The sequence below is a fragment of the Serinus canaria genome, chromosome 26, assembly GCF_022539315.1.
Source record: "Serinus canaria isolate serCan28SL12 chromosome 26, serCan2020, whole genome shotgun sequence".
Lineage (NCBI taxonomy): Eukaryota > Metazoa > Chordata > Aves > Passeriformes > Fringillidae > Serinus > Serinus canaria.
In genome coordinates, this window is record NC_066339.1 from 2396410 (window position 1) to 2410571 (window position 14162).

Consider the following 14162-nt stretch of genomic DNA (forward strand, 5'->3'; position numbering starts at 1 on the left):
AAGAGGAACACTATGTTCGTTCCCAAGTGATTCATGTGGCTATTATTTAATAATTTAGTAGCTGACATAACTTGGAGTTGAACAAATCTTCACATTGATTTGGGTGGTGGTTCTGCTTGCTCCTCTAAGTCATTTTAGCTGTCAGATTTTCTGTGGGAGTGATCCCAGTGGGAAAAGGGAAGCATATGTCCTTCCCATCTGGATCCTGTCACAATGGCCAGCGGTGCCACTCCACAACCTCCCTGACTGTGAGGAGATTCCTCCTGCTACAGTCACACTGTTGTTCTTGGACACTTTGCTGGGTAACACAGAAGTTGTCATGTGCCACTGGCTGATGCCACCCCCAAAACACCCCGAGGTGTGTGACAGGCCCTGGGCAGCCCCATGCTCAGTCGGGACTGTGCTATCGGGGTGCAGCAGGGGTATCAGGGTGGGGCACTGTGTCACTCAGGCTGTCACTCGGGAACATCATCCCTGCCAGCTGTCAGACAGGCATTATCTCCTCATGGGCAGAGGCTGCTTAGAACATGAATATTCAAAAATATTCAGCAGGAAGTCTCAGCGCTGTCCCAGCCCTCCCTGCTGATGGAGGGTTTGCTGTCAGTGTTTGATACAAAGTGTTTGCAGTCAGTGTTTCACAGAATCCCGGAGTGGTTTGGGTTGGGAGAGACCTTAAAACTCATTTTGTTCCACTCCCTGCCATGGGCAGGAACACCTTCCATTAGCCCAGGTTGCTCCAAACACCGTCCAACCTGGCCTTGGACACTTCCAAGGCTGGGGCAGCTTCTCTATGCAACCTGTGCCAGGGCCTCAGCCTCCTCGCAGGGAGGAGTTCTGCCCAAGACCAGTGTTATTACACCTTGTGCACTGGGTGCTGCTCTTCCTGGTGCTGGATTGATCAGCTTTTCATGCACTTGTACTATAAACTTTGTGGGAGGAGGTTGCCCAGCTGGGGAGATAAGCTCCAGGTGTGGTTTGCTGCCACTCCTGCCAAGTTGTCCTTGCAGCTGCCTGGCTGACACGTGCCACTCAGGAACTCGTGGATGAAACTCCGCCAGGTTTGGAGTCAGGAGTTCCCCTGTGCAGGGAATGTTTGACAGGGACCCATGGGGTATTTTTTGATCTATAGGTATTTTCAGTGTTTCCTGTTTCTTAGAATCATGAAATCATTTAAGTTGGAAAAGCCCTTTAACATCATCACGTCTAACTGTTCCCCCAAGCACTGCCAGGTCCAGCACTAACCCATCCTTACATTTTTTGAAATATGTCCACGGATGGTGACTCTGCCACTGCTCTCGACAGCCTGTGCATGTGCTTGACAACCGTTCTTGTGAAGGAATTTTTGCCAATATCCAACCTAAACTTCTTCTGATGCAACTTGAGGCTGTTTCGTCTCATTCTGTCCTTGTTTGCTGGCAGCAGAGCCCGACCCCCCCAGCTGTCCCCTCCTGTCAGGAGTTATGCAGAGCCAGAAGGTTCCCCCTGAGCCTCCTTTTCTCCAGGCTGAGCCCCTTCCCCCCCAGTTCCCTCAGCCACCTCTGGTGCTCCAGACTCTTCCCCAGCTCTGTTCCATTCTCTGGACACACTCAGCCCCTCAATTCTTGCCGTGAGGGACCCAAAACTGAACACAGTACTCAAGGTGTGGCCTTAGCAGTGCTCAGCACAGGGGCAGGAGCACTTCCCAGCTTTACAACATCCCTCTCCCTTTGTCTCTCTCCTGCTCCCATTGTGGATTTACAGTTGATAATCTATAAATCTCTCAGTGTTCTGCAAAGCTGAAGTTTGTGCAGAGGTGGGAAGGGCTGTGGTGCAGCATTGCTGCTGGTGGGTGAAGTACAGAACATTTTAAACCCTGTTGCCATCCTCTGTGGCACTGCTGACCACAGCTCCAAGTTCCACCCAATTTTCTTTCTTTCCCTGAAAGAGAAAGTTTTATTTTGGCACCTGGAACTCCCCCACTTTAATCTCTGTGGAACTGGGCAGAGCCTCTCTAGTGTGTGGAGCATGTCCATCCCCATGGCCCAGCTCAGGGGGCCAGGGGGTGAAAGCTGCTCCTCCATCCCCACTCCTGGAAATCCTGCTCTGCCTGACTGACATGTAGGAGGAAAAGCACAATCGACCCTTAACCTGTGTCAAGGTGGTGGCTGCCATAATCATCCCCCCTGCCTTTATTGCCATCTCACTGTCCCCTCCCATTACCTCTGCTCTGCACTGGGCTGTGCACGAGTCACTGCACAAGGCAGGGCTGTGTCTGTCCATCTGTCTGTCTGTCTGGGGTCTGGGTCCTGGTCCTGCCCTCCTACAGATCCTATTTCATGACCTCTTCAGGGTCTGCCTGCCCCTGGCTCTGCCCCTTCCCTCCTTGTGCCCACGCCCAGCCCCACTCCTCGCCCCCCAGCACAAAGTGAATCACAAGGCTGTGCTGGACTGGGGCATTCCCAAAAGGTGTGACTGGAGATCCCAGGAGATGGTGACACATGGTGAGCCAGTGGGTGTTGGGATGGGCAGGCAGGCCAGTGTGCACGTCCCAGAGCCCAGGTTTGTGGGGGACAACCCCAAACTCCCAGCATCTGAGAGTGGAGATGCCCCATCCTGGTGTCTGGGTGCTCCAGACAGAGGGTGCCCCATGGAATCGGGGTTGTTTCAGAGGTGACATCATGAGCAAGTGCTTAGTCAGAGCTCCCCATGCTCACCTCCTTCCTGTGGTTATAAAGGGCCAGATTGAGCTCCCAATGGATTTCAAACCATCCATGGCTTGGAGAGCAGCAAACCCCTCAGCAGCAGCACTGTGCCACACGTGCTGTGCATTGGGAAGAAGTTCATCCATTGACAGCTTCCAGGAGCTGGGCACCTGTGAGCTGCATGGACAGGAGCAATCCTGCCCCACACTCCCTCCACTTGCTTATCCTGCTGGGTAAGGTCCTGCTGTTCCTCCCCTGCCCTCACTGAGATGCCCCTGGGGAACTGCTGCCTGCAAAATAACCCTCAGTGAGCGTTTTGGATGGAGCTTATTCCCTGCAGGAAGCACTGCAAGAGGCCGGAGCCGCTCGCCCCCGGTTCCCAGTGGGTGTCTGTGTCCCCTCCGGTGTCTGCCCCGTCCTGCCATGCTCCAGGCCGTGGGCACTGAGGTGGAGCAGCAGGGGAATAAAGGGGCAGCCGGGTGCAGGGTCTGGAGCCAGGTACTGCGGCCGCCCGGCCTTCATCAGAACAATGAGGCCTTTGCTGCCAGCAAAAAAACCCCACAAAGCTTCCAAGCTGCTCATGGAAAGTCAGTGAAGCAATTACGTTAATGACTATGAATGGGGCTAAAAACAATCTTGGATGAAAATGAGTGAGGGGCCGAATGAAGCGACCGATTCATAGCCTGGCTCTCGCATCCAGGAATATTTTCAGTAAGCAAAGGCCTTGTTTTAGGACTGTCTCATCCCCTATTTGTGCTTGGTGGGACTCTATTTCCACTCTGCTGGGTCTGGTGTCTCATCAAAATGCCTTCATAAATGGGGCAAACAAGGGCTGGATATGGCAGGGGAACAGTCAATTAACACGATCCGAGTTCTTTTAGGGGCAGAGTTAATCAAGCATTCAGCGTTTTGTCATTCTTGTCTTTCTTTCCTGGGAAAATCCTATTAGTATAAAATCACTTAATAGGGCACTTCAAAGAGCTGATGGGAAAACAGGCTTTGCTGGGATACAAACGCCCTCCAGCCCAACACTGGGCTCATTTAGACTTCTGCTGGAGCATGAGGGTTTCATTAAGAGCCTTCACGTTTCTCACTTAAAAGAAAAAAGCTTGTTAGCAGAGATAATAAAAAAAAAAAAAACAACACAGAGAAAAAACTCTTGGTGATTTGAATCTTGCTGAAGAGGCTTTTTAGTGCTGGAATACTCAGGACTTTGTCACTGGCAATCTGCTGTCCTGAGTTGAGTAATTTCCACCTGCCTCGGATGTTCTGGCAAATAAAAGCTGTTTGAAGAGGGGAAAAAAAATCACCCCTGTGCCCCGTGGAGTGGGACACAGCCCTGGCTGGACATTTGGGGTGCAGGATGGTGGGTTCTGCAGGACTGAACCCCAGCCCCATGTGCTACCTCCCCACTGTCCATGCTGGGGCAGAGGTCCTGTGTTAGTTCACCCCATTTCCAGGGTGTTTCTCTGGGTAGAAATTCACCTTTTTGCATAGTTTATGTTTATCTCACCTTGAGAAGTAAGTGTGCCCTGATCTCTGCCATCTCCATCCCAAAAGACCTGAGGGATGCTCATCTGCCCAAATTTTTGCTGTTTTCCCCTCTATGCTGGTTGATCTAACAGGAATATTACTTCCCTGCCCCAAAAAAACCCTCTTCACAAAAGACCTTTGACCACTAAAATCTCAAAACCGTGTAAAATCCTTACACATAGCAATCTGTGTGCGTTTAAAACAGTCCCGATGAGCACGGGGTGGACCTCAGTGTGTTATTCCTGTAAACACAGTTCCACCAAGCCACATTTCCCCACTTTCCAAGGCTGGAGCATTCCAACCCTGATCCCTCCATCCGACCCAAGCCGTTCCCTGCCCCACGCTGGAACTGCCCCCCATATCCCCGTGGCTTTTGGGGGTGCTGCTTCCCGAGTCAGAGGAGGACACGGGGCAGGGACGAGCCTCACTCAGGAGTGCTGTGCCCGGGCACGTTCCCTGCCGGATCCCTGGCTCTGTGCGGATGGGCTGAGTCACAGCCCGGCTCTGCCTGCCGAGAGTGATGTGTTTGCTTCCGTGTCTGCTCAGGCTCCCACTCCCTTCGGCTTCTGCGGGACCCACCTGGGGAGATCCCCTGGGAATTCAATGCTCCCGAGGGCTCCCCACTGCTGCTGCTCAGTATTTGGGTGCCCCCCCGTGCTGGGCAGGAGGTTCCTTTGAAGGCTGTGAAATATGCAGTGAGTTAATATATTCCTTTTGCTTCCAGGCATTGGGACGGGTTATTCAAGGAAATGATAAACACGGATTCTCCCACGAACACACTCCTCCGGGGTGGGGGTTTGGGAGCCCTGGGGAGACAGAGCCCGGGACAGGGGAGGTGACAGATCCCACACTGTGGCTATAAATGGTGAGAAGGAAATAGCCCATCAACCCTCGGCGCTGATCCTGGTCCCCAGTCCTGTGTCTGCCTTTCTCCTCCCCCTCCTTCTCTCCCTTCTCCATGTTGTGGGATCAATCATGAATCACCTTTGGGATTTTCTATTTTTTTTTAAAGTTCCTGTATCGCTTACTTAATCACTCTTCCCCCCCACACACCCCTTTTTTTTTTCCTCTGGTAATGCCACTGCAGACATGCCCATGGACTTCCTGACCCAGACCCTGACGCCATCCCTCTCCCCACTTCCCATTTCCAATTACCCACTGAGGTCTCCTCGTGGCTGGAGCTCCCCTCTCCCAGAGGAAGGGAAGCGAGAGTGGAGTTTGCAAGAGTCAGAAACCTCCCCAAACCCCCCAGCCCAGGGTGTGGGGAGTGAACCCTCACCCCACCAAAAAAATCACTGAGAGTTACTTTTCTAAGGGAAAATCTATCTCTGATTTTCTTGCTGGTTTAGTCCTGGGGTGAACCCCGGGTGTAACTGGGATGTCCCCAGCAGCCTGGTTGGCTTATCTGACTTTTTGAATCTCTCAATCTTGCACCAGTGGCTCTGGGGCCACTCTGTGTTGCACAAGCTCCTTCCTCTGCCACTTCAAAAAGCTGCTGGTTTGATGTTCCCATTTCCTTCTGTGTACTGGGGGGGGGCAGGAGGGAGGGGGTCTTCTATGGAAAAAAGGGATGTGTTTTAAGCACACAGTGTTTTAAGCAGAGAGCATCCTCTGGTAAATGCTGAATGGTAAATCCCAGAGTCCCAGGTGCACTGGAGCTGACTGACCCAGGGGATGCCTGGGCTGGGGCGGTGCCGATTGCATCCCTCACATCAGAGGGAGCAAACCCACACCTGCAGCTGGAGCAGGGCTGGAGCTTGGCAAGGAAATGATCTGCAAGCTTCCTCTGCATGAGGCTCTGAAGGCTGCTTCTTGCACCCAGAGGAGAAATCATTCCTAGGTGGAAAAACCAGTGACAGCTTCCCTGTCCCAACTTGCCCCCTCCTCTCCCTGCCTATTGCAAACAGAAAGACAGGATGGATTTTGGAGGCTTTAAGTCCAGACTGCATCTTTACAGGAGAGGTTTTCAGCACTGTAACATGAATTTAGCGATCCTCATCCTCATTTCCTGTCTACCCAACAGGAGGCAGCCACAGGTTGAACCATGCAGCCACAGGGATTGAACCAGGCAGGCACCACTGAACTTGGCACAGCTCTGCAGAGTGGGGATGACTGATTCACACTTTTCCCACTGTCACCTTGTCACTGGTAATTGTGATTTCCAATTCCCCATCTTCTTTTCACCTTTCCTGTCCATCCAGCTGTGCCTCTCTGGGGGACTGGACAGCCATCGCTGAACCAAATTCCAGCACCTTGGCACAGCTCTGCAGAGTGGGGACGAGTGATTGTGAAATACTCCTGCGGCTTGTGGCAGGAGCTAAACATGCCCCAACACACTTTTTAGCTGCTCTGGCCAGTGGGAAGCTGCTGCTCCAGCTGGATAAAGCAGGAATGGTCTGCACAGCGAGGGTCCTCCTCAGCACTCTGGTACCTGCTGCCTCCAGGGTATTTTGAGGAGACCTGGCACTCCCAAGGGATCACTTTAACATGGCCTTTGTCACTTGGAATTGTGCTGTCACCTCCTTGTGCCCACAGGAGTCGGTTGTGTTTGTCCCTGTGTCCCTGAGCTGTGAGAGGGCTGCAGGACAGGGCCCCTGTGCCCTGCTGAACTGGCTCTGAGGGCATCCCTTCCCTCCTCAGGCTGCCAGGCAGGGATGGAGCACCTGCCCAGCTCAGGGCAACTCCCTCCAGGCCCGCAGAGTAACCCCAGCAGAAGCTGACCTGTCTTCACACCTTCCCTTGGATGCGTTTTCCAACTAAGCCACAGATCCCCTCGAATCCTTGCTGCAGGTTCCTGCAGGACATGCACAGACTTGTTCCTCCTCCTCATCCCTGCCTGGACATCTGCAGGACTCAGAGCAGCAGATCCTACTCTAAACACTTTTTCCACCCACAGTGGGTGCTGGGGCTCAGCTGGTGGAGCAGAGCCAGGCCTGGGGGAGACAATCCAGTTGGAGAGGCTGGGGCAGCCCGGGATGGGTTGGGCAGTGCCTGGGGGCCAGGGGAGAATCATCACCGTGTGGTTCTCAGGTTGGCACCCTGGGGGCTGAGCCACCCCTTCCTTGATCCATGAATCTCCTTCCTGCAGTGGCCCGGTGGGTGGGACAGCCTGGGTAGGACAGGACCCCCTTGGAGCTGGCTGAACTGCTGCGTGTCCCGGCTGGAATGTGCACCCCTGGATCCACTGCTGGAGGCTCCTGGTACCCTCAACGAGGAGATCTCTGCCTCCCTCAGGGGGCATCTCCCTGTCCCCTGACCCCTCTAGGAAGGGAGTCTCTGCATTTCCTCATAGGGGGGTCCCTGTATTCCCTGATGGGGGAGATCCCTGCACCTCCCAGGCAGGAGGACCCTGTATCTCCTGGCTGGGGTTTCCTCTGGTCCCTGATGCCAGGTCCCTGCACCCACCTAGGAAGGGGTTCCCCCTATCCCCTGATGGGGGTCCCTCCAGCTCCTGCTACAGGGACGTTCTAACACTCCCCAGGGAGAGGGGTCCCTGTATCCTCTGACACAGGTCCCCGCCGTAACTAGCAAGGGGGTCCTGGTGCCCACGGTCCTGGCATGGCCGAGTCTCCCATGGCACCGCGCACATTCCCGGGAACCGGGATGGGAGAGAAAGGGGCGGTGGGGGAGAGGACGCACACGCAGAACGGGAGAGCAGTGCGGGGCGGCGCAGGAGGGAAATCCCGGGCGACGCCGGGACCGGCTCCGCCCCGCGCTCCCTTATAAAGGCTGGGGACGCGCCGGACTGGCAGACGCGCGGAGCCGGCGGTGAGTGCGGGCGGGGCTGGGCGACGGCTGTGCCGGGCGGCTCCGGTCCTTCGCTGGCCAGGGAGGGAGGGCGAGCGCCGGTTTCCCCGGGAAGCGCCAGTTTTCCTGGGAAGCACCAGTTTTCCCAGGAAGCGCCGGTGCCTGGAGCGGGGGAAACGCCGTAGCGGGGGCGGTTCCGCCTGGAGCCGCGTCCCCAGCTCTGGGAGAGAGCGGGACCGCGCCCGGTGCCGCGGGTGGCGGTGCCGCGGGTGGCGGTGCCGCGGGTGGCGGTGCCGCGGGTGGCGGTGCCGCGGGTGGCGGTGCCGCGGGTGGCGGTACGGAGCCCCCAGAGCCCCCTGGGGGATGCGGAGCCCCCGGGCTGGGTGACGCTCGCCCCCCGGTGGCGGCGGTGCGGGGCGCGGTGCTGTACGGTGTTGTGCGGGGTGCGGTGCGGGGCGCGGTGCTGTACGGTGTTGTGCGGGGTGCGGTGCGGGGCGCGGTGCTGTACGGTGTTGTGCGGGGTGCGGTGCGGGGCGCGGTGCTGTACGGTGTTGTGCGGGGTGCGGTGCGCGGTGTTGTGCAGGGTGTGGTGCAGGGTACGGTGCGGGCGCGGTCCCGCCGTCGAGCATCCCGCGGGTCCGGGCGGGGATCGGCCACCCCCGTGCCAGCCCCCCGGACCTATCGGTGTCACGAACCGGGCGTTCTCTGCGCGGGATAGGAGGCTTCAGCCGCTCCCGGATGCGGGTGCCCCCAGCCCCTCCTGCTCGCCCAGCCTTCCCCAGACTGGTGGGACTGGTCCTGGCTGTCGCAGGTGTCTGTGGAGCCCCGCTGGGTGTCCCCCAGGGGTGCTCTCATCACCCAGCTCGGCTGGCAGAGGTTTTAACGGGACCGTGCACCTGCCACTTCCTCGCCCAAATCTTAGGGTTCCCTCCTGCTGCCGGGAGCCTCGGAGCTCTTGCTGGGCAGAGGTCGCTGGAAGCGGCACCAGCCCCATGGGAGGGGACCATGACCCGGCCCCGGTCCCTCCCTCGTTGGTGGCTTTGGCAATCTGCAGCCATGAGTCAGGGCGAGCTTGTTATCTTGAGGCTCCAGGGTGGCACCTGAGTCGCGTCGGTGACCTGAGAATGGGGACATCGGCTCGTGACGCAGGCGGGAAGGGCCGGGGGGTGTCTGGTCAGGGTGACGGAACGTGTCCCCCTCCCGCTACCTGCCCGGGCTTGCCTAGACATGCTGGGACTTGCCTGGCAGTGAGGTCACCCCTGTCTGTGTGCTCAGACTGCCTGGAGATAGGAAGCTGGATTTCTATTTTTACTCGGGGTTCTGAGCCTGAGCGCAGGGTGCCCATGGGGGTGGCCACAGGGACTGAATGTGGCCCCCCAGCCCCCAGGCTGAGCACTGCCCAGCTGCCCACTGGCACACTGGGTTGGTGACATGCCTGGTAATAGGATCATTGAATTGATAAGGCTGGAAAAGACCTCCAAGGTCCTCGAGTCCAAAATCTGACTGACCCTCACCTTGTCAACTAGCCCAGAGCTCTGAGTGCCACATTTGTGCCACATTCAGTCGTTTCTTGCACGTTTCAAGGGGTGAAATGTGGGGAAGACAATGTGGCACTGGCAATCCAAAGGGGCTGCAGGTGCTGAATTTGGGGAGAAATCTTCCCTGCAGGAAGCTGAGAAGTCACTTCTTGGAAAGTTTGGGGATGGGGAGGATCTTTTGTGGCCTGGCTTGTGAGTCCCAGATTAGGTGGGAAATGGGAGCTATGAATCTTCCTTTTTAAAGCTGATTTAGTGAGTGTGGCTGTTGCAGCAGGGGCAAGCCTTAGCTCTGAAAACTCAAATCCCAGAGCAGTGCTCACTCTTATCAGCTGGACTCGATGATCTTGTAGGTGTTTTTCAACCCTGACAATTCTGATTCTATGTTGAGGTTCCTCATAAGTGGGGTGTAGTGAGGGGTCCATTATCCCCATGTGTGTCAGGGGAAGGACTGCTCGGATGGAAGGGCTTTGTCACTTACTGGAAAGGTCAAGGCTTTTGGCACCGATTTGAAAAAAAACAAACAAGGTCTTGTTTCTGGTTACCCAACAGCTCCTTACAGATAAGGAGGGTGGTTAACAAAGTGGTCAAGCTTGTGGCATGTTCTTGCAGTTGCTTGAAGGTTTCCTTGCCACTGGGTCTGAGTTCTTGAGATGAAGAAACTGGCCAGAAAAACATCCTGTTGCTTCACTTGCCCGTGTGCCAACTTGCCCTTGCCTGCATGGAAGTGGGGATGAGCAGGTTGGGCAGTGTCTGGGGACCAGGGGAGCATCATCCTGGTGTGGCTCTGAGGCTGGCACCCCGAGGGGTGTTGTGGGTGGAGCAGTGAGGTGCTGGATGCTCTGACCTGGCAGGGCTTTGCCTGCTGGAGGGGGAGCAGGGAATGTTGGCATCTGCACCTTCCCCACCCTCCTGTCTCGCACTGGTCTGTGTCTGACCTCAGCCCTGCTTTTGCTAAAATCTCCAAAGCCAGAATCCAGATGTGTCAGTCCCCTCTGGGCTGCCTTGCTGCAGACCCAGCCCAGTGTGTCTCACCCTGGCTACCGTGTGCTTTGCCCTGGTGGCCAGCACTGCCCTGTGTTTGCTCCTGTCACCTCAGCCCCCGTAACTCGCTCTGGTTTCCCCGCAGCCACCACGATGCCGCTGTCCCAGAGCAGGGCTGGGCAGACCCCGTGCAGCAGCAAGGCCTGCAGGAACCTCTTTGGCCCCGTGGACCACGAGCAGCTCCAGCATGACTTTGAGGACAAGATGAAACAACAGCTGGAGGAAGCTCAGCAGCGCTGGAACTTCAACTTTGAGACAGAGACTCCCCTGGAAGGGCCGTTCAAGTGGGAGAGGATCCTGGTGGCTGAGCAGCCACCCCAGGAAGTTCACAGCCTGGTCAGGGCTGTCATCAGCAGTGACAGCAGGAGCTCCCTGGCCCACAGGGTCCCCCCCAAGGAGCGTGTTGGCAGGATTTGCCCTGAGGAGGCTCAGCAGAGCTCGAAGGTTTACAAGGCTGGTTCCCTGCAGAAACGTGGGCAGACCACGATCAAAGGTGAGCACTGGGGATTGGTGTCACTCCTTGGGGGCTTGGTGGCATTGATGTCATGGCAGGGACAGACAGAGGAGACTTGGGTGCCAGAGCCCTGCCTGGCTCTTGGGCTTGGGGAGGGGTCCCACCCGCTCTGGATCTCTCCTAGGGAAGCAGAGCCTATCTTCCAAAGGGTAGAAGGCCACCAGATGGGTGCCTTTTGGCTGCTGGGGGCTGGCATTGGGCCTGTGGTTTCTGTGGCTGAAGATGCCCCCAAATTCATCACCTTCAGTTCCAATGGTCTGACCCAGTGGTAGAATCACAGAATATTAAGGGGTTGGAATGGACCCTAAAGATCATCTTCAAGGTCCCATGAGCAGGAACACCTCCCACTAGCCCAGGTTGCTCAAAGCCTTTATCCAACCTGGCTTTGAACACTTCCAGGGTTGGGACATCCAGAAGCTCCCTGTGCAACCTGTGCCAGTGTCTCACCTCCCTCACAGTGAAAAATTTCTTCCTGTGCTCCATGGTCAGGGTCTGGAGTAGAACTGCAGATGAGACCAACAGCAGAGATGAGGCAGACTTACAGCTCTGCTCTCCAGCAGCTTTGCATGGGGGCTTTAGGGTGAAACCCACCAGGGCTGGGCTTGGGGTGCCTCCCTGGGGACAGCCCCCTCTTCCTGCCCTGCTGTTCCCAGCAGCCTGGAGCCACTTTCCAACCCTTTCCTTCTTCCTTCCAGACTTCTACAGTGCCAAGAGGAGGATCGTCCCTGCCCGGCCCCGGCCGTGACTCACTGGGGCAGCCGCTGCCGCCGGGAGCGTGGCTCCCCTGCCCTGAGCTGTGCTGTGCTCTCCTGTAGCAATGTAGATCTGTAGTTCCCTATTTATGAGTTGCTCTGGGGTCCTGAGGGACCTTCACTGTGTGCAATGTAGAGGAGGAGCCCCATGATGGGGCTGAAGGAGGACTGAGATGGACCTGGTGGGATGAAGGCACTGCCCTGCCCGCAGAGGTGTCCTGTGCCCTGTGCCTGTGGGTCCAACACCATCCTTGTGCTGTCCTGCTGTCCAGCCGTGGTCTGTCCCCTGCTTAGGGGCCGGGCCTGGGGGACACTTGTGTCCCTACCACCTGGTGGCACCAGTTATCTTTAAGAAAAGTCACTGGTGTGGATTGTAGAGCCCTGGGACAGCCCTGCTGCCGGCACAGGGGGGTGGCCCTCTGTCCCAGCAGGATGGAGCTGAGCACTTGTCCGTGTGTGGGAGCAGAGTGATGTGGAGGCTGCTCCTTCCCACGGCTCTGGGCAGAGGAAGCTGTTCCCTCGACAAACCTTCCTTGGGTGACTCCCCGGGAACAGCCATGGGGGACCAACAGTGCCCCCGGGAGGCTTTGGGATCCCCTGCACTCTGCTGGCCCCAAATCCCACTTTCTCACCTTGTTGTTGGCTTGTTGAGTGGTGCTGCTTGCCCCCTGCCCCTGCCAGCCTCAACACTGACACCTGGCTGGGGAGCCCCTGCTCTGGCTCTGCTGAGCTCCTGTAGGAAGAAGTCCTGCTCAGCAGCAGGGATGATGCTGAAATAAGGAATTGTAGCTTGTTTTCCTGGACTTTTTCTCTTTTGGGGCTGGTGGGGAGAGGACCCTCACCTGGCTCTGCTCTGGGACCAAGGGATGGCCTGGAGCAGAGGCTGCTCAGTTCCAGCACTGAAGGATGAGTCCCTGAGGGACTCAACACTGTCAGATCTTGGCACTTTCATGGAGATCATCTGCTGCTCTGCTGGATTTGGACTTGGGAAACTGGTGCAAGATGGTCCCAGGAAGAAAAGGGACAGGGTTGATCTCCCACCTTGCACCACCATGCACTTTGCTGTCGGTGAAGCTGCCAAGCTCCCAGCACTTAATGTTTATTTATATTTAAAATAATGCTATGAAGTCTATGTGGGGAAATACCTGTTTGTCTGTAAGTGTTAACTCTGAATAAACACCTGTGCAAAGGCATTCTGGGTCAATGTGGGTGATGGGGGGGGGTGTTCCAGGGGCTGGGGAGCCCTCTGGGGGTGCAGCCCTGAGCTGGGATCTGCCTTTGTGAGGGCTAAGAGGGATAAAGCCTTGCCACAACCTCTGTGCTTGACCCCATTCCCGGGGGACAGTGGTCTGGTGCTGCCACCATGTCCCCAGCAGAAGCCAGTGCCACCTGTGTGGGATGTCCCTGCAGGCCCCCTGTGGCTCCTCTGTTGCCCCCATCATTCCCCCTTCCCCACTGTGACCCTGCTTCCCCCCTGACCCTCAGCACCCAGTCCTGAGGTGCAGGTGGCCATTAGCCACGGGCAAGCTGCTTCCCTCCCCTCCCTTACCCCTTTAAAGGGGAGCTGGGGGCCCACAAGGGGGACACAAGAGCATGTGGTGGCACTGCTGGTGGAAATGTGCAGTGGCATTTCCTGGGTGGCCCTGAGATCCCAGGGCAGTCAGGGATGTCACTACCACTGGCTGCCTCCTTGGAGGACTGGGCAAGGCTTGGATGCAAACTCAGGTTCTGGTTAATGTGAGAAATGACCTGATTTGCAGAGGATCCAGATGAAAAGAAAGCATTGACAGCCTCATGTCATTGTTCAGCTGAGGGTCCCTAAAGCCTCTGCCTGTCCCTGGAGTGAGGGGTGACCTCTGTGCAGGCCCATGGCCCTTGAAACACACTCAGCCCTTGAGCTTCTGCTGAGCCAAACCCTACAGATTTAGCCCCTGTAATCTTTCCCCTTACGTCAGTCCTTCCAAACCCCCCTGGCTGCTGCCAGGAGCTCCCCTCTGCTGTCACCTCCCGTTTGCCAGGAGCAGTGGAAATGAAAGAAATGAGAAATAAATCACTGAAACCCCCTTGTCTGTGTTTGTGGCTCTGTGGAGAGCCAGGGTTGGGCTCTGCTGGGCACCAGGGCTTGGGCTCTGAGTCCCCAGGACACCCCAGGACTGTGTCCCCCCAGCTTTGGCACACAAAGAGTGATGGCAGCTGAGGAAAGGATGGAAACCTCCCACTATCAGCCCAGGCTGTGTTTGCTGCTCCCACCCCAGCCTGGCCTCAGCACAGAGCAGGGATGCCGAGGGTCAAACCCCCAGAGGGCGAGGGTCAGGTGTTTCCCTTCCCTTGTCCACATTCAATCCCCTTCACTGGC

General features: G+C 56.7%; 1 protein-coding gene across 1 annotated transcript; it reads left to right on the forward strand.

The window, feature by feature from the left end:
* The first annotated feature begins 7930 nt into the window (after positions 1 to 7930).
* CDKN1A (cyclin dependent kinase inhibitor 1A) lies at positions 7931 to 12999 on the forward strand. Its single transcript, XM_030233594.2, has 3 exons — positions 7931 to 7982; positions 10626 to 11033; positions 11750 to 12999. Exons 2-3 carry the CDS (start codon positions 10634 to 10636, stop codon positions 11797 to 11799), a joined length of 450 nt encoding a protein of 149 aa, XP_030089454.1. The 5' UTR covers positions 7931 to 7982; positions 10626 to 10633; the 3' UTR covers positions 11800 to 12999.
* Positions 13000 to 14162: the final 1163 nt, after the last annotated feature.